This window comes from Lepisma saccharinum, chromosome 1, assembly GCF_977018435.1.
Source record: "Lepisma saccharinum chromosome 1, izLepSacc3.1, whole genome shotgun sequence".
NCBI lineage: Eukaryota > Metazoa > Arthropoda > Insecta > Zygentoma > Lepismatidae > Lepisma > Lepisma saccharinum.
Window position 1 is genome coordinate 154814770 of NC_139229.1, and position 27071 is coordinate 154841840.

The 27071-nt window shown below is 35.2% G+C and overlaps 1 protein-coding gene across 15 annotated transcripts in view; it reads left to right on the forward strand.

The window, feature by feature from the left end:
* Positions 1-16930, forward strand: part of Mctp (multiple C2 domain and transmembrane region protein) — a 544727-nt gene extending 527797 nt beyond the window's left edge. For 14 of the 15 annotated variants that reach the window (XR_014443766.1, XR_014443765.1, XM_083140853.1 and 11 more), the window contains one exon: positions 6751-16930. Coding sequence is in view for 12 of the 15 variants with exons in the window: in XM_083140853.1 (XP_082996979.1) it covers positions 6751-6834 (84 nt within the window). In the remaining 3 variants the exon portion in view is untranslated. The remainder of the gene's footprint in view (positions 1-6750) is intronic. The other variant, XM_083140872.1, reaches the window with a different exon arrangement.
* Positions 16931-27071: the final 10141 nt, after the last annotated feature.

Here is a 27071-nt window from a genome sequence, read left to right on the forward strand (position 1 = left end):
TAAAATAATGTAAAAGTTAAGGTTTTTCCATGAAGATACATTGCAAGAGTCATAATAAGCTTTGCACACTATGCGAACCCTTAGATTCTGACCCTGCCTATACACATCAATGGCATCACCAGGAAATTTCGTTCAACGGGAGCTTAAGGGTGGGTGAAATATTTTCAGGTCGGCACCTTTTAACTGCTCATGTCTACTAAGATTCTCTTCTTTCTCTTTCGCTCTATATTCTGATTCTCAGTCTTTCTCTCTCTCTATTCCTCTGTGTGACTGTAATCCTTGCTTCATAAGTGATTCTGAAAATTACTCATGTTGGCTGTTTGGATGGGCAGAAGGGTTGGCTATTTTGTGGTCACCCTCACTTAATAAGTGTTGCAACAGTTTTGATTTCTTGGTGCAAGCATATTTGGAAGAGTAATCACTGTCTGATGAATGGGGTATTGGCAATTGTTTTATTCAAGTATAGTCTTTACCACATATGTCCATAATTTATTTTCCAAATGTACATATGTGTTGGTTCACAAGTTCTTCAACAAAAATCTGCATCTTACTTCTTGATGAAGTTTATTATGTGCTACAAGGCTTTCATATCTGTTACTGTGCAAATTATTAAGTCATCGTAATTACATTAATATTACTAAGACAATAAAGGAATCACGAATAGGCAACAAGCAAAGAAAAATGAGAGCCCTCATTAAATATATCCTTGTATATTATTTTCTTTATTAATTCAGGGAATGAGCAAAACTATTGTACTAAAAAAAGTCAATTGTTCCCTAAGATAAACAATAATATTATTAATAATTAATATACTGCTAAACTATAATAACCAGCAGAATTGCATGATAATTATGGAAAGAAATTAATGCTTGTTATGTTGGTGTTGGTTTGTACTACGTGTTATTTTCCATGCTTTGATGTGCACAATGCTTGAAACTCTTGCTCATTAACACTGCCGAAAAGAATTTAATTACTCCAGTACAGGGGTTCCCAAACTTTTTCGTTTCATGTCATCCTTAGTGTTTCAAGATTTTTCCACTGCGCCCAAGTCGGAATGTAGGCCTATCTAACACTTGCAATGCTCAGTTAATGTGGTTAGGTTGCTTGTCTTAAGTTAAAAAATAAACATATATTTCAAATTCAGAAACATTTTATATGTAAAAAGTAATAAATAAGCACATATTTGGAACTATCATACAATTGATCGAATTTACAATTGAAAATATTGGAACATTTCGTGACACCCATGTAAGCCAGCTAAGATGCCCCAGGGTGCCGTGGTGCACACTTTGGGAACCACTACTCTAATACATTTATTCATTTTGTACATGAAAGCCAATGCAGTTATACGACTTATATGCAAAATACCATCCAGATTGACATGCAGAATTGCCTTTCATGAACACAGAATTATGACTTTATACTCGCTGTATGTTTATAAATCTATTATCTATGTACTTAATGACAAAACTTCAATATCCAGACTAACTGATTAACTCTGACAGACAGATCACCACATTCTTCAGGTTTAAAATTCCACATCAATCTTCCCTCTTGGCTAAAAAATACCACTCCCTTAAAGAAAAATTTACAGCTAATCAAAAAATACCTCACAGACAGAGCTCTGTATGACATTATTGAACTATAAATTAGACTGGGTACAAGTATCAAGTATACAAAGAAATTCAATAATGTCATAGATGGAATGTTTCTCTTATTTTAAAAAATCATGCATGTACTATATATATATATGCATGTGTATGTATATTATATTCTACAAGTTTATCATTGTTTTTAACATTATAATAATAATAATAAATTTTCTTTATTCAGCTGGCAAGGTTCAGCCAAGGGCAATTTATGTAAACTTCATTATCACATATGTGCAGCATGTAAAAATTTTTGTTCCTATACTGTAATAGCTTGTATACCATACCTTATATTATTTTTTCATGTATCTGACGAAATCCATACCCATGCAAAATGGGTCAACGGATGAATAAAGATTATGATTATAACTACTTACTGCCATAAATATAGACAGATTAAGGGAAAGAGCAAAGAGACAACCATGCTCCACCCAAGACATTTTAGTTTTTCAATACTGGTATATCAAAAATGATTTGCATATTTCTTTCTTCATAAAAGAACATATTATATTCTGGCAGAAAATATAAGTGTTTCATTTTAGTATGCATTTATTCAGTGAAAATTAGTTTTATAGTGAATAGAATTTAAATATAGAGAGAGAAGTGTCCTTCAGAGGTAGCAGAGGAAATTTTTCCTAAAAACATCATACACTATCATATTGTTGCCAAACTGCATAATGGTGTTGAACAGGCCATTCTTATAGGTCTATAGTACATATTATAATACATTACAGTCTGAACAAATTATTGAGAAAATAATAGTAGCACATACAATTCTTCCATTATATAATAAGCAAGATACACAAAACAGAATGATCTCCTCCTTTTCCCCATCGCAGTCAGGCCCATAGCCAGGCAGCCCCCCCCCCCCCCCCCCCCTTTGCATTGTTGTTAGCACCCGGTCATTAGGTAAAACTATTGTATAATTTGTTTGTAGTGACAAGTGAAAATGTAGACAGCGGATATTATGTGCTCATAACTTGATGAAAAGACAAATTCACAGAACGAAGATCAGCTATTACATTCCTTCATCTTGTTTATGAACTGAAGTTTAAGTAGCAGAAAGTACAGGGTGTCTACAAATTATTGAAAGCGGTTTCATGATGTTACTGTACATGTATTATTGAACGTATCACGAAGTAGCTTTGCAGTTTTGTAGAGAAACTCAACAAGTTTTGTGACACGTTACAAGTTATTTTCTGTTCGCCGTGGAACTGTTGAGCATATTCGTGACTTTCCGGAACTCGATGCTTTTTGTACACTCAAAATTTAGAGCTTACGGCCGCTTCTTCTCCAGCAAACAACCATTACAGAATACGGGTATGTTGACATGTTAGAAAATTGGCTCATGCCACAGTTCGAGACAGACAGTGAAAACTTTATCCACCAGTTGGATGGTGCTCCGCCCCAGTTCCATCACGATGTCCACAAAATCGTAACCACCAGAGTATCAATCCGATGGGTCGGTCGTCGTGGAAATGATGATCAACAACTGCTGTCATTGCCTCAAGATGACTTTTTTGTGTGTGGTGTTATGTGAAGGATCTAGTGTTTGTGCCTCCATTACAGAGTGATCTAGCAGAACTGCAGGCTCATATCATCAGTGCTTTTGATCGAATTGATAGGTACATGATTCATTGCATTTGGGAATAACTTGATTATAAAGTTTATGTCTGCAGAATCACGAAGAATCACGAAGAGGGGGCATATCAAACACTTGTAATGTGTCACAAAAATTGTTGAGTTTCTCTACAAAACTGTAAAGTTACTTCACAATATGTTCAATAATACGCAAACAGTAACATCGTGAAACTGCTTCAATCATTTGTAGACACCCTGTATTTAGTAGGTTGTATAGAGTTTAGAAAGTTCTTGCACAGCAGGGCTGTAGCCAGGCTGAGGTCCCCCTTGACATTAGGTAAAACTATTTTGTAAAATTTGTTTGCAGTGAAGACTGAAAATGTAGACAGCAGATATTATTTTGCTCACAGCTTGGTGAAGGATAAATTCACAGAACATAAAGTTCATCTTGTTTATGAGCTGATGTCGAAGTAGCGGCAAGTATTTAGAAGATTCTCTAGACTATAGAATGCAATTTCACATAAGAGCTTCTTTATCCGTACCTTTGCTGCCCCTGTTGCGGTCTCTCGTTTAGACAGAAATCTGTGACTTTGACGTCGTCATCCACATTCCTTCCATATCTGTATCAAAGGTCAACTGTTCCTAAGTTTTGGAACGAAGGAAAGTTTTATTCCTTCAGTTGGGGGTGAAATCAGGCCCGTACCCAGAATTTTTTTGAGGGGGGGCCAAGCCCAAAACCGTTGATTATTTATATATATATTATCATGAAATATATGTCAATTATTAAATCATTAATTAATATCATTAAACATGTATAAATAAATAAATTTTGTACATTTATAAACCAGCAATTCAATTCCTTTAACAACTGGCTCAAAATGTCAAGAAATTAGACAGTAGGTGAAACGTTTTTAACAAGTGTTAGATTTTATTTAATTATTGCTTTCTATTAATAATGATCAATAAAATTGCATACTTTTATTCTGTTATGTTTCTTTAATAGTGTAAATCTGTTAATGATCTCTCGAGAGGAAATATTTCCTTATCAGAGCTGTAGCTAGAGATTTCAACACCCAGGACGAGAATAGTTTTTCACACCCCCTGCACCGAATTTGCACCCCCTCCCCTGCCTAGATGTAGCTCGCATACTTAGACATTGAAGAAATTTTATGTACCTACTCTTTTCTGTTGAATCCGACGAAAAGAAAACTTAGCATTCAAAAAATGTGGCTAATAAAAGGTCAGTCGGTTGTGCTTCCCACCTCATCTTCATTCAAGCAGTGTGTGGTATTGTTCGCATCTGCAAATTAGGTTGCAAATTAACGATCTGATATACGTAACTAGGTGGAGGGGTAAAAATTAAGAGACTTCAAGAACACACTAGTTTCCTATTAAATTAACATTTAAGTGCTATGTTTTATTTCCGACGAGAGGAGGTGAGAAATGGAGGAGAAATAGCAGGTCGGTCTAATTTCGGTGTTCCAGGGGCCTAGGGTGACTACAATGACAACCCCCTCCGCAGCTATGGCTCCGTTCAGTTAGTCCATTTTCAATAATTATAAAATCTTATCAATGACTATAGAAGTGCGTTTTAACCGCATGCTGTTACCAGTTCTAAAGAAGGAAACACACAGACAGAGAGAGCAAGAGATGTATGCAACATTCAAACACAGACATACATTATTCTTTGTTATTCCTTCTTTGTATGTGTTTCTGATATTATTCTTAGTAAAGTATGTATGAAGTTAAAACAAATTGCTTATTTTAATTTTTATAACACAAACTCTTTCCCTCGGAAACTTTTGATGGGGAGTGAATTTTAATAGAACAAGATCCTTGGTGGGAAGGTGGGAGACCCCCTTCCCCTCTGCCATGGGGATTACGTACCCTGGGCGTGACCACCTAGATGTACAATTGTAGTGTTGCAATATTATGTACCAAAGTAACGGAAAAAAATTAACCCCCATCTCTTTCTCTTCCTGACCCGACAATCAACAATACAGTCGCTTACAGAGAACGGCTGTCACATGGCGTACAGTTCGGTGCTTATTGCTTAGTACATTCCATTCTCAAAAGTATTTGAATAATACAATATTCCCAAATTAACAATGTTTTCAATTTTCTTATACCACCACCATTGAACAGCCATGATTTGATTTGATTTGTAATAAAGAAAATCTGTGTTTACAAAGTAATATATTTATAAGTTAAATGACTATTCTTATAATGAAGAACATGCCTGAATGTGAATTAACAAAAAAAAAAAAAAAGGATTTCCTCATCAAGACTGCAGTTCGAAAAAATCAGGACAGGGATTAAAAATAGTGATCTGTCCGTACGAAATTGAGACATTTGATAATTTTACATCAATAGTCATAAAACTAAAATTGCTAAATATACTACACTGCAGACTTCTGGAGTCTGCCTCTCTCCATAAACAACCAATTCATTTATGCAAGAAGAAAATTGAAATTCTTGCAAAATCTGAAAAATCGTCCACATATTATTATTGTGGTCTTTTTATAGGTTTACATTAAAATATTTGATGGCTTGAAGGGGGGCCATGGCACCCTTGCCCCCCCTTGGGTACGGGCCTGGGTGGAATGTACAGTAGGCACTATGATTTAATATTGTGCATTTTTTTGTATGATATAAATATCTGTATCATCAAAAGTAGTGTGTAGTATGTAATATCTTAAGGAATGATGTCAATAGCAATTAACACTTCAAGAGATGTTTTATAGAAAAATGTACTATTTGTGTGATATTTCTAAATTTTATATTAACTTGATGACCCCCCTTGCACACACACACACACACACACACAAATAATTTACCTTCCTGTAACACTGTTAAACTTTGAAAAATGGACTTTGTTTACAAAGCCCCCCCTGATAACCCATGAGCCCTCCCCGGAGATCAATTCTAGCTACGGGCCTGCGAAGAGTGGTAACCCTCTCAATCTATAAACAAGGGGGTCCAGGTTTGATACCCGGTGGATACACATTGCAGAGTAGTATGGATCCCACTTTAAACTGTAGGTTCACTGCCAATTAGACCATCTGAGCATCATATGGACTTAACACAAAATTTAATGAACTAAACAAAGAATTTTTAAGCGATAAATGCAGGCTCACATCAGGATTCGAACCTGGGTCTCTGGCATACCGTGCCATTATTCTACAAACTGAACCAAAAGCTCCTGTGTGTGCGCCAAATCATATGTTTGAGTCTGGGTTGAGCCCACATTGTTGTGCTGAAATTTCTACAAAGTACATATCCCGAGTGTGCCAAACCATAATGTTATCAGAAATAAGCAAGATTTTACATATGGGAAAAAAATGTGTGTGAATCAGTGTAAATAATAAAATTTATGTGCTCTTCAAGTGAATAAAATCAGTTTTGCAAAAATAGTCTAACTTCTTTTCTGAAATGTTGCATTTCGTGCAATATTCTTATGATTTGGAGGAGTTTATAGTGTACGTTGTTGTATATAACATAAACAATGCTTCCTTTTCAGCTGATGTGCAGAGAACTGAAACCCCATCCAGGGCCGGACACAGAAAGGAGAAGAGATCAGAGGAAAAAACATAAACAGTCTTAGTGAAAGAAATCCTCGAATCAACATTGTGTTCAACATCAACTCCCCAAAGTGTTCTATTGCAAATTTGTGATGTAGGCAAGGATGCGTACAAATACCTAAAAAAAAAGGTAAATAAATAAACCCTGGCTTCCATTTGATGGTCATAGCTTTCTAGTCAAGTCCTGCCAACATACGGAGCATACGTGGTGCGTAGAGAATGTAGGGATTGCCAACTGTGCACAAAAAGGAGTGAAAGAGTGATTTTTTTTCGTGTGCATGTGAATTTCAGTGTGTATAAGAGTGAAAGGTGATTTTTTAACATTACAATTCTAAAGTTGATGAGTATTAGTGGATATTGTGAAAGTGGATATTTTAATATTTTAATCCTGACTTATAAATATTCCAATAAAGTTTTCTTTTTTTTTTCCTCCTAAGAAAGTTCCAGTGCATAAGGAGTCTCTTATCATCCCATGTTTTATAAAAAAATATTTTACTTTGTTGTACTGATATCCGTTGCCAAGGAAGGAACTATAAGTGTCAGTACACCACTTCAGGAATGAAGTCTGCCTTCATTATCACAACATTCCTAGACGTAACTTACATTGATGTACATATGTGTATTCCAAATACTCGTGTTGTGATCTTAACCAATTTGTGTGTGCATATGTGTGTTCACAGGAAAAAGGGCATTATTCATCCCAGTTTTCCATTAATTTATATTGTTTTGTTCATTTTTTATTCAAGCTACATATAATATATAAGCATTTATCCAAATGGTGTCCCCAAAATAAATAGAAGCATGTGAAGTTCCTACATTCACAAGGTACAGAAATTCTGGGTAATTTTATAAAAAATTGTAAGGTAAGAATATAAGAAAATGGAAATCAATCACCGCTTTTATACTTAAAATATGACAAGGCAGTAAGCTGCTGTTTTTCTTAAATATTAGTTTATTTTTATGTAACTCATATGGCATATTTTTAAAGAAAACAAAGGAGCAACATAGTTATATTGTAGCACAAAAATGACAATTTGTGAAATGACAATAATATGAAAGTATGATTACAAACCTTAAACTATAAAGAAATTCATACCTGAGGTACAATTAATGCCCTTAAATTAAAACTTGTTTGTTTTATCTCAAGTTTTCTTTCAGTTATCTAAATGCCATAGTTTCATTATTTATTTGTAATGTATAACTATTAATATATTCAGGAATATGTTACACAACATTATCAAATGCTTACTAATGCATTGGAATGAAATAACATGCGAAAACTTTTCCTGACAACTAATTTAGAAAGTTCATTTTTGTAACTGGTATAGTACATGAGATTTATTCTAACTGTGGTCAGAACACATTAAGCTGGGTTTTCCTATGCATAAAATTCTTTGATCGTAACCTATATCAAAAATGAAAATGATTACTAATCTGATTTTTGTAAATGATACTGTAACATGATTTTCTGTAGATTTAGCCAATGCATAATTTTATGTATACCATGAAAGCAGCAAGTAATATGTAATACCAGAGTTTTGAATATTAAGAATTTGAATGAAGTTGAATTGATGCCTACAGAAAAATAGAAACTATATGTGATTAAAGTAAAAAAAAAAAAATAAGAGTTCTGAATTTACAATATACTTTATTTTAGATACTTATTGTATTAAAAAACCTGAATAAAATGGAATTTTTGGACATGATGGTATCTTTCAAGGGAATGAGCAACCTAGTAGTTTTGCTAGGTATGTTGTGGGAATGTCATATTCTTCTTCTCGATGGAGGTGATTGCTAAATCTACAAATAAAAAAAATCTACTGAGTAATTGCTTTTCAAATTATTGGTTAGTGCTTATTTTACGTGGATCATTTTCAAAAGAGAGATAAAATGTATGGTGGAAACAGTGTGGGAAAAAGAAAACCATCTGCTGTCATGGGGTGTACTCACTTTTCTTGTCATCTTAATTCTCCTGGTAGTTTGTTGCCTCTTAAGATTAAACATACCATTTACAAGCTGAAAATCTGCCAAATATATATGTATATATGGTACCATTTTCTACAGACCATACTTTATACACTAGGATTTAAGACTGAAAGGTAGAAGACTTGAATATGGTTATTTGAAGCTTATGTAAGAAATATATTTTAACTGCACATAGTTAAGTGAAGAACAATTATCATATAAATGGTTTCGATGCTTCCATAATTAATTAACCCAACCTCTCCGATAGTGGTACGATCGGTATGTACGCATCTGTATATATTTGTTATGGGGAATGATCCATGGAGAAAGTATGACAAAAATAAAAAGGAATTATTATGATACAAGGAAAAAGAGAAGAAAATAAAATTTTGATACAAGTAATTAAATTAATTAAAATATTTAAATATTTAATGCTATTGAAAAAGTATTTTATTTATTGTGAATGTAATGAAAGATTTGTTAATCTATAAAGGTCCATAATTAATGTGGAACATTGATATTTACTACATTTACTGTATATTGAATACTAAAGGAAGGTATACGCTATGAAATTTGTCAGAAGAATATAACATTACATGTTAATTGTATATTTATAATATAAAGGACATAAATTCAAAATGCTTTTTCCTGTGACACACAGTCTTAGTGTAAACCTCTGTGATCTCATTGCAAATTACCTTGGAAGTGTTTTGGAGTGTCTTTCTCACCTTTTGATTTGGTTTTATACTCAGGGTAGTGTTTTGTACATATATGGGTTATCTGTCTATATCTTGGTGCATGGCTCACATTTCACACGAACCTAATCTGATAGATATGATCTAAATTAACCTAACCTAAATATATTGTTTAGTGGAATTGTAAACTTTACAGAAAACTAAATTCCATGACGTTACTGCTCTCAAGTAGTTCCTCAGTCACCCCCATGAAACTGAGTCAACATTAAAATTTTGGAGCTCCCACCAGGGATAAAACCGTGGACTGCACACCAATGGCGAGAGCTCTGTACATTTGGCTATGCAGGAGCTTAACAGAAAATATACAACTCCATCCCACAATAGCCTCCCAAAGGCCAGGACCTGCCAGAGTGACTTTCTCATTGGGTGATGCATGACCAGCCCATCACCACTGTTTTCTGGCTTTCGAGACTGAAACAAAACACTGTATTTTCCACCATTAGCATAACTAGGAATTTATTGTGAGAGGGTCCAAGTTGATAGTTTCTTAACTATAGATTATTTACATATGCATCAAATGAGAGCTCAAAAACCTGTAAGTTGGAAATAGGCTCCCTGCCCCTAGCTAGTTACACATGCGTTTCCCACTACATTTACATAATGAACACAAAATCTGGAATGTATTACTTTTAAGGGTGGAAATCGGATAATTATGATCAAAATGTATGCCTACAGATATAAAATATTTTGTGATAATATTCTGTATATATTTTTAGACAAATTATGATAAAGTATAAAGAAGTAATGTTAGGGTCATTCAAGGAATGTAGTTTGACCTGTCAAATTTGTTTCATAGCCCAGTGCCATACAGTGGGTGGGTGAGGTTTTTATTGTAAAACATAACACTGACTACTAATAAATTGCTGGAACTGCCATAGACTTTTGTATAACCGATTACCAGTTGTATTAGTAATTGTTGGCAATTGCCATATGCTTGGGTTCCTACAAACTGACCTCTTCAACAATCCTCCATTCACGACCTACCCAACTAGATTTTGCATCTGTCCAATGGGTTTAACCAGTTGTTGGAAATACGAAATACATGAAATACTCCTACAAAAAGATTGTGAGCCATGCCACCTAAGATATCACAACTTGTGAAACAGAATTGCTTATTTGTAATAATATTCCATGATATACAGTTTATGTTTACCAAAGTTTCATGTCGAAAAACAATTAGTACTTTCTTTTTTACCAGTATTCATTCGGTGTTTAGATAATGAAGTTACAGTTTAAAAGTGTGTGTTGTGTGAATGGAACTAGTTCACGTAAGAGCTTGTCCAATGCAATGTGGTATAAAATTTGTATTCTCTAAGTCACTGGATTTTAGAAAGTGTTATGATCAGAAAGTAATATATATAGAGAGAAGAAAAGTACAAAAAATTTTCCTTACAATGCCTTTGTTAGACAGTGTATTGTGTTTCTTTCATTCTATGTACAATTACATATCATCTGACTGTTTGCAAGACGTACTAGTATGTTTGAATGGAAGCACAGACTGCCAAGGTTGCTTCCCTGTTACTTGTGATATGGTTTTGCATTGTTGAAAATTTAAATATTATAACCTAATGAGATATGTAATCAATTTGTTTTAATATAATATATATATATAATGTAAATTATGTTGAGATTTTGTTAGGCAATACATTAATGTCATTTTTTATTGTTGGTATATGCATTTTCCATTACAATAATCCTAATTTAAGCTCTCCATGTGCATTTCTTCTTTTTGTGTATGCATATCTCTGTTTTGTAAAAAAATGGCAAAGATTCAGTTATGCCTGATTTTTATGATGGATAAATAATTATTGTCCACTTTATTTCTAGACAGGCTAATCAGGAATACATGCTCTTTCTTCTATGAGACTGTAAATATAAATGTATTCTCATTTTTTAAGTGTGTTTCAGTGCAGAAATTTTAGTCTTGTTTATTAAAATTATCTACCTATCTAGAGTTTTGGTACATTTGCTTTTAATTGCTCATCAAAATGTAATTTAACACATACTTAAGTTGGCAAAGTCTGGTCAAACTATGCTGTAATGCAGAACTTACATTCCTGGATTTTTCATTATCCCACAATTTATTTTGCTGCTTCCAGTGAAACAAAATGTGATAAACTTTTCCCGCATTGTAAATTCTTTAACCTCAGTTTTTCATTATATGAGCAGCTCGGAAGTAAAACTTAATAACCCATAGGACAGTCCATTCAAAATTGAGTTAACATTGGCTTCTGTTGCTGCAGTCTCCAGTGGCTGTACAATAGTAAATGAAGTTTCTTCAGTAGCCGATGATGGTCAGAAACACATGGAAATATTTGGGTAACTCATAAGCCACAATATAATGGATGAACTTTCACCTGCATTTTTCTCGGTTTCATACTTTTGTGGGTAATAAAATTTTACCCCCAAACCAGTCATATGGTAATCAGCATAAATGTCCAGCAATATATTTAAAATTTCTAAAATGTTCACTTGTTTTGCCTGTTTGAGTTTGGTTTTTAAGTCCACTTGATGCACAGAAAGGCTAATTGGAACTGGACCTACAATTTAAAGTGGGATCCGAACCACTTGTGCCTCCACAGGATGTGAAACTAAATGTTCACTTGCACCTTAGTAACTCTCAAGGAACAAAATTTGAACCTAAGGGCAGAAGTGTTGTCCTTGTGAAGATCATGTCTGTTTTCTTGATATGTCAAATATGGTTTTATCTTCACTTGTATATAGTGTTGTCCACGGGACGAGACGGGACAGGCTTTTAAAAATTCGAGACGAGATGAGATTGACCATGTGTCATGAGACAAATGAATATTTTCGAGACGAGACAGCATTTCCACGAGACGAGACAGGCCAAAGTCTCGTCTCGTGGGCAACACTACTTGTATATCACAATAGTTAGTAGAAACAATAATAATCTACTTAATGGAAATTTTTAAAAAAGAAGCAATCTGGGCTTGGTCTAAGTGTCTACAGTGGGTTAATATTATATACTTGTGGAGGTATTAAACAATACTGGTTATTCTTAATGCACTGTTCTATCTGATAAAAATGTCAAGAAGAATGACTCTTTGTATCCACATATCAACCAGTTTTGTGTACAGAATGACAACCCAGTTCTTTCTTTCTTGTTTAACAGTAAGCACAACTACATGTGTATATGTGACATTTAATGTATTGCCTACAATATGAAATGGAATTGATAAGAATTTATGCTGTCTATGTTTGTAATTGTGTGCGCAAGAGAACCCTGCATGGTAAAATTTACCAACATTCTTAGTAATGTGTTAAATATTGTAAACTATCAGACTCAGTGGTGGCAATGGGGGCAATTGCCTCCCCTCCCCCTGCTTTTTGCCCCTGCACTATGGCCTCTTAATGCTAAGCCTCATCTACCAAGAGAAAGTAAACTCTCTTTGCCGCATTGATTATCATTATTGTCACTAATTCATGTGAACTTTTGCTCTGTTTTGTGTGAAATTGGAAATTATCTTTCAATCAATTTAGTCTTTGATCAAAATCTACTTTTAGTCAAATTTATAATTCCAGCAGCAGTGGCTGGTGCATCTAAATTAGCTGAAGGCCTAGCAGGAAGAAAATTAGATAAATAGTTACATATTTATTTGAAAATGGAGTTTCTAATAAGTATGTGTAACTTTTCATCTAATTTTCTCTATTACCCCATTTTCTTCCTGCTAGCCCTTCACCTAATTTAGATGCACCAGCCACTGCTGAATTCCAGTTGTTGAAGCTTAAAATATGCAGCAACGTGACTAGGTGACATAAAATCTGAGTTATCCAATATATATATAGCCCCAATCCCACCACTCACTCACTCACTGACATAAATGTTCTCCATGAAGGAAGCCCCGGAGGCGAAAAATGCCCGATTACGACCCCCCATGAAATCGTCCCAAAAGGCCGAGAAAATTAAAAAATCCCTCAATTAGCCCTTCCTTAAGGGTGAAAATGCCCTTTTCTCACGTCCTTAGCAACCGTTGCCACGGACATTTTTTGCAGCACACATTGTTTCCTTCAATTCTTAATTGTCGAGATACATTATATTTCTCACAGATCAATAGCACACAGATGAATCAACTCCTGGCTTTGAAAAGGTGCCTGAAACAAGGGTGACATCTACATAATAAGGAGTTTCAGCCCAGATACAATTACGTATATATTGGTAAACTCAATGCGAAATTATTATCTACATCGTGGTTGTTTTAACTAAATGTTTAGAGGTATAATAACAAACACTTATTCAGAGAGTTTGCCGTGCTTGTTATTCACCATGGAAACGGACGTTTTTAGGGAACTTAAAGAAAGTTTATTTTCACCCCAAAAACTACTGTAAGTGAATTATACTAGACATTATGTATTTCAAAATACGAGCGTCAGAATTTATTACAGACGCAAGGTAGGAATTTGGGGGGAATCGCGGAAAACAGTTATTATCCAATTACGTTCAAAAATGTGGAAATGACAAAAGACGTAAATATTGCATTTTCAATTTAGTGTCGCTATTGAATTCGTTTATGCGCATTAATTATCTTGAAATGGTTATTACTTACTCAGTTTATTATTAAGAAATTAGACAATACTCTTTTGAATATTTGTACCTTATTAGAGCTCATACACACATAAAGTAACTTTCGAAACTTTTCAAATTAGTGAACTTATACACTTGTTCCCCTTCATCCAATACAACATGCAGACATTTTACCCCATCTATAATATGATTACGCCCACAACGTGGCCGAAGGTCACGCATGCGAGCGTACAAGACGTGGCCAAAGGCCACGTCGAAAGTACGCGAGTCCTTGTCACTATAGCCCAATCCTTGCATACTTTTCTTATCCACAAGAAACATATACTTTGTCCATGTAATGTAAGCCTTACAGATTTTATGTATCAATGAACATTAGCTCGTTAAGTTTTAATATATGAATTCTCCAGATACGCACATTTACAACACCAATACTAACCTAAACAACAGAGCCTGTACATTTTAAAGTAAGTTTTAAGTCTTAGTTGGAAGATTAAACACTACATTATTGTCTCTTGTGCACAAAATAATATCTAAAATAATTCATAACTAGTTTGTCAATAATCAATATCTCATAAAAGAAATCTGTTGTTCGTACTTTTTTGATACATGCTATCTACATTGAATTTTATTTAATACCAGTAAAAAATACATATAAAAAATATGATTGTTTTATAATGCAAGTGCAGTTGATAAAATTGTTTTAGTTTATTATTGTGCCAATGGAATGCAAATTTTCTGCGATTGTCTTAGTCATGTATCGGTTTCCAAAGATGGGCATTCTTGCTACTCACTAACGTAACTGTTACAACTTAATTCTTGGTCTACCTCTGTACCTTGTTCCTCTTCCTGTTCATTCTTCCTCCATATGACAATAAAACTAAAAAAAACTAAACTCCGTAGCACAACAGTCTTTTAAGAGCCAAGGCCTGCTAAGCGGCTTTCCATTCATTAACATGTGGTCAGTGCATCGAGCCACATTCCCACATTCTGGTCTAGAAGAGCAGAGTCTGCTTACAATTGTTTTCAAGTAGCTCCACAATTGTCATCATGATTCTGTATCAACACTGAAATTTTGTAGTACTGCTGAGAATAGACCCCGAGATTACTCACATCAGGGTACTGATTCAGCTACACAGGAGCTATATAGGTCAAAAATCTTTTTAAAGTTTGTTCCGATATCAATAATAAAAGTTTGGCAAAATAAGTTTTAGGTCTGCTTCATGCTCAGATAATCTAATCAGTTTAAAGTGGAGGGACCAAAACCACTGTTCAAGGTGCCTCCAACAGGAATCTAATCTGGAACTTCCTTGAGTACAAGGTGACACCATTAGCCACACTATGCTGTCGGGGAGGCCCAGTTTTTGTATTTCTTTTCTGTGGTATTTCCAGTACTTTTATTCCACTGGATATTAATTTCTTCTGTTGTTTTACACAACTTTCCAAACTGCATCATTGCAAACATCTATGAACATGTTCAGTATCTTTCAGGGTTCTTGTCTCGTCATTGACAACCTTTGGTAGCATTTAACATTTCTCTCAATCAGGATAAACTAGAATCTGGAATCTTACTGGTTTGGAGTTGCAATCTTGTTCTAATAGTTGTATCTGGGTGGAGCAATTTTATTGTTGGAAATGATGTACAGGATAAATTTAAACTATCCAAATAAGAAGGGAATTTTCTGCGATTGTGAATAGAATGACATATCGTGTTGACTATGGTTAAGTGTTTCTAAGAAGTTCTGAGATATGAATTGGTGAAAGTTGAAGTTTTGTGGAAGTTGCTTCCTATAAATGCACACTCTTTTCTGAACATTATAGATCACCAATTACTGGTATGTGTTTTTTTGGGACTCCTTGCTTTTAGTTTATTTTGGTGAAAAAAATACCCAAAGGTTATGTTCCAGAGGCATGAAAATTAAACAAATTTAATTTATTTTTCTTCTAAGAATAATATCCTTTTTATCAAGTGCATTATTACATAGACATATACCTGTAAAAGTATGTGTGTGTGTGTGTGTGTGAGTAGGAATTTATTTTTGGTGGGTTCAAGTCTATCCATTCTCAGAGTATGTACATATATGCCACTTGAGAAATTTCAAAACCTGTAAATTGGAAATGAACCCCCTAAGGGTCTGTACCCAATTTACCAATTACTTTACACTTAATTCCTCCTCTAATAGTCAATGGCCACACCAGAGGGATGGTACCCTCACTAAACTGCCCTTCTAGTAAAATTTTTGTCCACATCACCACTCAACGTAGCTGTCTGAATTATGATTAATTTTCAATAACTTTTTTGTTATTTTACTAACAATAAGGTTATGCAGGGTTCTACATGTAAATCTGGCTGTGAATATAAAATGAAAAAATCGCTTTAAGCTGAGCAAAGTTGTTGGTGCATAGACGTGACTACTGTCTAGGAAGGTGTACATGTGTGTGTATGTGTGTGTGTGTGCATGTGTGGCACACTCCACTGTAACTCTGTTGTTTCCATTCCTTTGTGGTACACACACTTCTCTCATGTTTTACTCATGAAACTCCTATGGGATTCTACGAACTCTGTTAAGATGTAAAGTATTGTAAAAACACCAACATACATGTATGTATATATATATATATCCTTTGCAGACTGTTAAGAGACTTGGTTTGTCTTTGTGAAAAAGTACCACAATAACATAAGTTGGTTCCTCATATATTCTAGTCGTTTGGAATAAATGGGGATTTTTATTGCAAAAAATCTTGAATGTGATATTATAAAACGATGTTGAGTTGTGATTTGCCATTACAGTTCCACCTTCATTCTCCTATTTAGTTGTAAGTGAAAAATGTTTGAATAAAGTTTATCTTTTATACGTACATCAATATGTTGTGTATTTTTAATGTTTTCCTAGCCATCATTTCCTTTGCCACTTTCTGTGAGAGGCAATTGTAGACAAAATGGTTTGGTTTAATGAATGGGGTGATATATTCTTTCATTCTCAGGTAGGTGAAAATATGGGAAAATTTACACCCTTCCAATTTTCATCATGATGCTGGGTGAACACCAAGACTGCCATACTTTCAGAGCATAGAATTGAGACACTTCTTTTAGGAGAGAGACACCTGTCGCAAATACCAGTAACGAATCTGAGGGAGGAGTAGGGAAAATGGAAGGACATATTTGCCACTATTACGTAGTATCATATTGTTCATAAAATAATCAGGAACCTTACTTTCATCAGCTGGAATAACAATATTTTTCTTATTCTATAAATTTTGCAGTTTTCTATTTATTTTTACATTAATGTCTATGATAGAACAGCTGATTGAAGTTGTTCACCTATTTGTGTGGTATGCTTAACTGCAGGAACCAAAACAAACTGAGTTTAAAGTTTTGAATCTTCCACCAAGGATTGAACCTGGGAACATTTACACCAAAGAGTAAATAACTAACCTACACAGGAGCTCTTTAATACTATAACTAAAACAAAGATATTTTAAAAATATCCTTTCTAAAAGCCAGCGACATGCACTGAGGAGTAGCAAGTCTAACAGTGATAGATGAATTGATCTTACGTCTCTTATAATTTTCAAATTGCAGTACATATTGAAAAGATTTTCTCGGGCTATCGATCAGGTGAGTTGTAGAAAATATTCCAAGCTTTCGAGATCTAATGTCACTCTGAAGTCTACCCTGAAGATGAGAGTGACGTTAGCTCTCAAAAGCTTGAAATCTTTTCCACAACTCACCTGATCGATAGCCCGAGATAATCTTTTCATCATTCGTCGCCAGGAAAGCTTGAAGACTTACTTCACAGTACATTTTTGTCTTGTCAAAGCCACAGTTCATGTGAAACACACTTTTTCCAAGTGCTCTCATTCCTTTGTATGACCAGCAGGCAGACTGTAAGGAGCTACTCTAGTAGCCTGACTGTTAGAGATTGCTGCAGAAATGAAAACTGAAGATTTGCATTTCTACTTACCCACCCTCTTGTACTGTACCCACTGGCCACAGCAAAAGAATGAGAGGCCATAGTTTCAGGTAGTCCATTGATGAAGTACAATATTCAAACAGGAAAAAAATTACTGCTGTGAATAAAGGAAGAATAACTTAATGAGGTCAATTAAAAATATAACAAAGGTAAGTGCAGCTTAAATTTCATTTTTAAGTTGCATGTTATTGAGTATAATGGAACTACAGGTTATTATTTTTTTATTTGTTAATAAGACAGCAGTAATATGTTTGTCTGTCATCCTGGCCATGCAGTCTAGGCTTTGAGGCTTGGGATATGGAATGCATGTTGGTTCGAGTCTCCTGGGGGAAGCACAGCAACATTTCTCCTGAGATTTGGGACCGGTGGCCATCCATCATCATGAGGAAATTGGGGAGCTAGGAATGAGTAGGGAGGGTAACCTGGTTATGGAAACCTGCAACAATGACTGAGGGTTTGTAATACTAACCATATCTGTGCTTTCCAGAATCCACCGGTAGGCACGCTGGTGCACCGCTGATGCACGCTTTGGCTTACCGCAATTCACTGGTGCGCCCCAGAACTTTCACCACGTTAAACCATGACATCATGTCATCATTTTACACTGGGCTCCAGAGCTGGTGCAACTGGTGCATCAAAATGGCGTTGTCTGCACTGAAAAGTGTTTCGTTTCATGATATGCGTTCTGTAGGCAGTACTACGGAATGTCACGCCAATTTTGTTGCATGGAAGGCGAATAAACTGGTTGCAGGCATGAACTGTTGACATTTTTAATGCTATTGCTCCTTCACTTGCATGAAGGAGTGAAGTAATGTGAAATAAAGTATGCCAATGCATCAAAACATGCATCAATCTTCTGCTGTAACATGCAGAAAAGCATCTATTAGCAATATTCGACATTTTTGCAAAAGAATACCACTGAAATTCGTAGTGCACATGCAAAATAAAATGAAAATACATATTACGTGCACTCATGGCCTGCCACTCGCCCACAGGTGGCAGGCCATGCGTATTGAAACCGGTTTTGTGCATGCGTGAGAGACTCATGCCCTGGCTAGTGAATGTCCTAGAAGACTCCTCCCGAAAGTCCTCAGTAGTGTCGCGGCAGCGATGAAACATGGTGGCTCATATTCAGTGACGTGTGGTGACGTCGACACTTGGGGTAGCAATCAGTGGCGTGCTCAAGGGGGTGGGGTTGGTGTGGGTCATACCCCTTCCCCTTTTGGACACAGTATTCATATTCATTCATTCATATTCTTTAATTCATCATATAACAATACATACAGTAATAAAATATTAATACAATTTTAGACAAGGATTACAGTAATGATTTTAAGAACTACTACATGAAAGAAATCCAAATACACTAATAAAATATTAATACAATTATAGACAAGAATTACAGCAATGATTTGAAAAACTTCTGCATGAAGGAAATCTAAATAGAGGAAGAATACACTATTGGAGTGAAATTACATACAATATTTAAGGCGAGCACAATAATAAGCAAAGAATTTTTTTTTTTTTAGTGTTAAAATAAGATGTAAAAGTAACTATGTAACTTATACAACATGGAAGAATGCAATATATATACAGAACCGATTAATGATCATTTAGGCACAATAATAGCATATAGTGAATACTTCATACATGATAATATAAATAGTATAATTCCATTTTCTGTACAACTGAACCCTCTTTGTTGACAATTTATGTAATTTAATATTTACAAATTTAGAAATTCATTTATTGAATAAAAACAATGTCGTAATAAGAATTTTGTTAATTCCCTCTTAAATTGGGTAGTTGATTACATTGTTTTCATGTGATCAGGTAATTTATTATACAGGTGGATACCTACGAATTTAGGACCTTTTTCAAGGAGAGTGGTATTATGAGTTTGTATAACCAGATTGTGATTTTTTCTTGTGTTGTATTGATGTACTTTCTTGATACGTTTGGAGAAACTAGACATATCTTGTTTTACACAGCACAGTAAATGTAATATATATAGGCAAGGTAATGGTAGAATGCCAAGATCCCTGAAAATTTTCCTACATGGTTCATTTATTTTCTTTCCTACCATAATTCGTACTACTCTCTTCTGCAAAATAAAATTTTTTGCACTGCTCCTAGCATTCCCCCAAAATACAATTCCGTATGTTAGTTGTGACTGGAAAAGACTGAAATATGTTATTCTTATTGTATCCCTGTTTATTATGGTTCTTAAGGTTCGTATACCATATATGGTTTTGCTTAATTTCCCTGCTAGGTGCTCGATATGTATGTCCCAGTTGAGATTTTCCTGTATCCAAGTACCCAGGAATTTTATGGAATTTGTATATTTGATGTGTTCATTTTCTATTTTTATTACTGGTTCTTCATTGTTCTTATTTCTTGAATGATGGAATTTTATTGCTAAAGTTTTGTTTTTATTTATCGTCAACTTATTTGTGGACAACCATTTGCAGAGTTCGTTTGAGGTGTTTTTTATAACAGGTGCGGCAGTGAAACAGGCGATTTGGCAACCCTGGAAATAGCAAGTTACGTAAGCAAGCAGAAAACGGGAGTGGTGCCATCTGGACAACAAATCTTTGCCATTGACACTGATATCGGTGTTCAGTCGAAATGGCGTCGTGGACCGGTGAACAACATGCTTTTGCCGTGAAGGCGTTTTGCAAAAACAACGACAGCTACGTGGCCGCGCAGCGTGTATTTCGTGCCATTTTCCATCTCGCACGTCATGCCCCAGTCCCGTCGTCGCATGCTATCAAATTGTGGGTACAGAACTTTGAGGAAACGGGTGATATGGTGAGAAAGAGGGTTGGAAGTGCATGTGTGTGACGGAAAATGGGGGCCACCTGCATGATGTCATTTTCAAATGATGGACATCTTGTGCCGTGACATGTCTGTGCAAGATGTGCACGTTGTTCAGAAACATTCATCACAAATTGCAAGCATTGTAAATTCATGTTGTATTTGTTTGATATCACTGTGAATAAATTTATATCTCTGGTGGAGGTTTCAAAATCGCCCGTTTCACTGCCGCACCTGTTATTTGAATTTAGAATTTGTTCATTTTTGCCAGTTATCACAATGCTCGTGTCATCTGCATATAAGGTAGCTTTAACTGAGGGTAAGTTTGAAGGCAGGTCATTTATGTATATGGTAAATAGTACTGGCCCTAGAATAGAGCTTTGAGGAACACCACATGTCACTTCTTCTAGCCTAGAGATATGGGAAGATGCATTGGTATTTGTCCCTTCTACATGTAAGATCTCTACAGCTTGACTGCGATTTTGCAGGAAAGATCTAAACCAGGAGTTTACTATACCCCTTATTCCATAGTGATTTAATTTTTTCAGAAGTTGGTCATGCGATACTGTGTCAAAAGCTTTTGATAAATCAAGAAAGAGACCTACACACTGTTCCCTATTGTCCAGGAGTTGTCTGACATGTTCGATGTATTCAAATATTGCTGTAGTTGTTGATTTGCCTTTAAGGAAACCATGTTGTGATTTAGATATTATGTTGTTTTTATTTAAGAAAGTTGTAATTTGTTTATTCATTGCAATTTCCATGATTTTTGAGAAGGGTGAAAGCAGAGCTATGGGCCTGTAATTATCTACACTACGCTTATCCCCTTTTTTATACACAGGTTTGCTTTTTGCTTGTTTTAGTTTATCTGGGAACACACCAGTAACAAAGTATAAGTTCACTAGATAACATAATGGGTGTAGGATATGGGTGTGACATTTCTTTATAATTGAGGATGGAATTTCATCCAAGCCAGTTGACCATTTGCTCTTCATTTTTATGATGATGTCTGTCAGTTCCTCAACAGAGACTGGGCGTAGAAACATTGATGCACTATGTGTATTCATTTTAACCTTACCAGAGTTTTGATTGGTTTTGACTTTATCCTTATTTACATTGATTAGGTATTTATTAAAAAAGTTTGCCACTACCAAAAGATCGCTTACGTTTGTGTCATTTTGATAAATTGTGATGTTTTCTAGTTTTTTTGGAATTTCCCTGCAGTTCTTTTTTTATTATGCCCCACATTGCTCTGGATTTATTTGAAGAGTCTGAAATTAGTTTCCCATTATGCCCTTTCTTTGCAGCTTGGAACACACGTTTATATGTTGACTTGTATTTCTTGAAGTATTCTTCAAAATCAATTGTTACAGCTGTGCTTTTCCTAACCCTGAGGAATCTCATTCTATCACTAGCTATCTTTATTCCTTTTGTGATCCAAGGTTTCTCTTTCTGTGTTGCCCCTTTAACTTCCTTCTTTGGGAAGGCTACATCAAAATAGTAAGAAAATATGCAATGAAATTTGTCGAAAGCATCATTTACTGTGCTACACTCATATATATGTTTCCAATCTTCATTGCTGAGTAAGTGATTGAAGTAAGTTGTATTTTCATCATTAAAAACTCTTTTGGTGGTATAATCATTTATTTGTTTAACATTGCTATTGCTTTGTGAAAATGGTGTTGAAAGTGAGAAAGACTGTGCAAAGTGATCTGAAAATCCAGTGTCAAAAACCTCTACTGTGCATTGGTCGACTAGTGTGTTCAATAGAATTTGGTCCAGAGCACTTTTTGTATTTTTTGTTACTCTGGTAGGTACTTTAACCATTGCTTCTAGGTTGAACATGTTAAGAAGCATGTTTAATTCATGATTTACATTCTTTTTTAGAAAATCAACATTTAGATCACCTATCACTGCTACCTTTTTGTTGGACTACTGAAAGTGATTTAGAATAACTTCCATGTTACTGACAAATATATTCAAATCACTATCTGGCGTTCTGTATACACATATGATTATATATTTTAGTTCTGGCAATTCGATAATGCATGATTCAAAGTGTTTTTCAATGTTGAGGTGAGCAAACTTTTTGCATTCCTCTACTGCGATATCAATTTTACTATATATGTATGCACCACCTCTCCTGAATTTACTTCTTGAAAAGTTTGAAGTTAAAATGAAGTTTGGAAAATTTACACAACATATTTCATCATGTTTTAGCCAATGCTCAGTGACACAGATGATGTTTTTATCTGCTAACTTATCAGCTAGGAGTGTTTCTACCATTAGTTTCTTTTCGGTGTTTAGTCCTTGGATATTTTGATGGAATATATTCAGAGATATTGATCCTCTACCATTTCTTACAGAATTACAGTTTCTCTTAACATTCCTCGTACACATTATTTTCTTATCTACATTTGAATTTACAACTTGAAGGTTTTGGTGAGAATTATTTAAGGTTTCCGACTTCATATAACTTACCATAATATCCATACAGCCCACTGATCCAATTACATTCCCCATAAAAAATTACTGTCATGCATTAACGGGACTTTCCTTTCCCTTGTGGATTTCTGACGGGTATCTTCAATACTTCTATTTGCACTTTCACTAGTCAAACTTTCCTTTGATTCACTATCATCTTGATTGTTTTTAGCATTTTGCTTGATGTGGTTACCACTATTTACTGTTTCCTGACTTACTTCTGTGATATCTTGAAGTAAGGGTTGTGCCAAGGGTAAATTCTTAGTCTTCTCAGTAGGATTTGGAACCGGAAGAACTATGGCATTTTTCCCGTTTTGGGGGGGAGGTGTACTGTTTACCAATAGGGAGAGTTCGTCACACAGCAAATCTTTCCCTCTTCTATTTAAGTGTTGCCGTGGGTGGTATGACCATCTCTTCCGATTTCATTTGCACTTAACATTTGATAACAGGAAAAGATTGGAAACTGATGAATGAGTACTAAAAAAAGTACACGTAACCTCCACCCCCATTCAAAAATAAAAAAAAAATATTTGATTTGACTACTAAGCCAGAGATCCTGGGTTCGAATCTCGGCTTGACCATGGGTATTCTTTGAGTGTCTCCCTTCATCAATTATATTGTATCATCTTAGTGATTAGCCAAAAGTGGCAGAGAAGCGAAGTAAAATAAACCAAATCAAGCAATCAATCAATGATTTGACTTGATTTTTGTTACTTAGCGCTGCTTTTATCTCATATTTGGTTAATTGTGAAGATGATACGATAAATTAATGAAAGGACAAACACACAAAGCACCCATGCCCAGGTCGGGGTTCGAACCCTGAATTCCTGGTGTTGTAGCATGCTGTGATAGCCACTCCCCCACGGTTGGTTGATTTGGTGTTTTAAGTCCACTTTATGCACAGAAACAAAACAGGTAACAAATAACAAAACACACTTTTTTGTAGTTTCTTCAATAATATTCATTTGGCTTCTTGAGCTCTGAGATACATCTTTCATTTCAAATTATTTCATTATTCACTGCAGAGTACAACACAGGAACAAGAATGCGCGCTCATCACAGGTTCGAATCCCAGCCTGGATTGTTCGAGGTCCCTTCATCAATTTCATCATATCATCACTGATCCTCATTTTCACGATAACCAAATGTGGCAGAAAAGTGAAGTAAAATAAATCAAACCAACAACAATATGAACGTGTGTTCTCTTGCCCAAATAAATACATCTGTTGGAGGCCAAAAGATTAGTATATTTAAATAAAACACTACTAAAACGAGAGCCTGAGCAAATATTTGTAATTTAATCATTATATATTCCATATTTGAAAAAAAAAATAAAGAAAGCATAACATTATTGTCTGCACATAACACGTTCCCATTTCGTAATAAAACTACATCCCATAAGGTTCTGTAAATACAGAGAACATACGTATGTACTGCAGAAAATTTTCCCTTGAGTTCTTTAGAGGATTTACAAAGAATCAATGGAAACCAATCCCCTATCTGTCCTATAGGAGATAGACTGGGGGACCTGAAACCACGGGCTTTCAACCATTGCAGCGGGGGTGAGGGGACAAGGGAGGTAGAGGCAGAAATCTTCTTTTTTCCTTCGGGCGAGCATTTCTACCTGGAACTGGTATGGCGAAAGAAGAGCGAGCTAGGCCAGTTTTGCCCGAGGATCACACCGAGGGACGAGAAGCCCGTGAAAAAGAAAGTGTTGCATATGAACAGGTGCTTTCGTCTAGCAGCATAGTACACTTTCAGCTGTATGTTGTGAGTCTGAGAGAGTCCAGCCTGAGCTTTTACCTTCAAAATGTTCACGTTTTTATAATAGAATTTCACACAACCTATTGATAACTTCATACCAACATGCTATGTCAGTTGCATGCAAAATTTCTACAGGGCTCCTGTGATGATACCCCCCCCCCCCCATGGAGATTTCTAATATTTACAGTATTTGTGTTTTCAGTAAAATAAAAGTACAACTAATATCTTTTACTGTTTGCAGTATATTGCTACATAAAAACAGTACTATTATTAGTAATGAAAAAGTCTTATTTATGCAACTGTAAATGCAAATGAGAAATATAAAACAAATTAAATAAATGTCTGGCAAAGCATGTGGAATTTGCTACTTAGGAATACTTTCACACAACAAAAAAAGTATAATGACACATTAAGTGTGTGGCTTCCTGTTTTAAAACACTCGTAGAAAATTCCAAAACATATTGTTTTAGTCATAAATGTACATGTTCTTTTTCCTATATTCACACAAAAATAGCCGAAAATTATGTTAAACAAAGAACTGACATCCACACTTGTTAAAGGAACCAAACACTGCGGACTAAGTTGATGAAAAGATTATTTACTTCTGCAAGTGATTACATAAAATCAGTGGCATCTCGTCCCTTGGGGCTTCCAGGGCTTAGCCCCTAAAGAAAAACGGACGTATTCATGTAATTATCAATCATCATAACGCATAACTATCACACAGTCTTTTAAAAGGTGATTTTTACCCACGTAAATTCATCGTCTGTTGCAATGGATATGACAGCACTCCTAGCGGCATTGATGTCAATTATCGCTTTCCGGGGCACGTCGCAAAGGAAGGCGTGGCCTACACCCACCTACGTTACAGTGAAGGTCACATGCTAGCAGAGAGAGAGGAGGGGAGAGTTCAATGGATTTGACTGCTGATTCAGGGCTACTTCTGTTGCGTCGCGTTCGATCTCGTGTGTTGTTCTGTAGTGTTTTGGTGGCTTTCATTCGCTATGTTTGAGTGAGTTTGGCAGGGTTGATGTTCGAACACAAATTGATGAAGGACATAGCCTCTCAATTACAAGACACAATGAATTTGTCCGGAAAAATAGGCATATATTAAATAAAATTATCGATTGCTTAAAATTCTGTGGTCGACATGAACTTGCTCTACGAGGACATAATGAAAGAGAACAATCTTTAAACAGAGGCATCTTCCCAGATTTATTATCCCTTCAAAGAAGAGGTAACTTCGTGTTCTTTATTGTAGTGAAGAGTTGAAAAATATAAACTCTATCAGTAGATTGCATTCATTTTTTATTTAAAATTATTTAGAGGGTACCTTTTCAAAAACAGTAAAAATGACAAACATAGTTTTAATAACTCCAGTGGCAACAGCTGAATCTGAACGATGTTTCAGCACATTGAAGCGTATTAAAACCTTCTTAAGAAATGCAATGGGACAAGACAGACCAAATGCCTTGGTACTTGCTTACAATAGAGAAAGAATACATTTCAAACATAGATGGCTTCATCGAAAAAGTAATAACAAAATTTGCTGAGCAGAAGAACAGGAGTCAACGTTCGTAGTAAGGTATGTTTCACAACAATACCTGTTTCTTTTGTAATCATGTGAATTGTCATTATATTTTAAATTCTTTAAAAAAATAAGTCCAGTTATGTAGTTTAGAAGAAAAAATACCTATTTTTTGTAATTCATGTGAATTGTCATTATATTTTAAATTCTTTAAAAAATAAGCCCCAGCCAAATTTGAGGCCACAAGACGCCACTGCATAAAATAAATAAATAACCATGGCACAACAGCCTGTGAGGGCCAGGCTACCTACCAACTGTTGGCCTCACTCACTCACCTGACGAGGCGAGAGATCATCCAAACAGTAATGGGGTGATATGTAATCACTAGTCAGCATGATGAACCCCCAGTTGTAGGTTCCATGACCGGGTTACG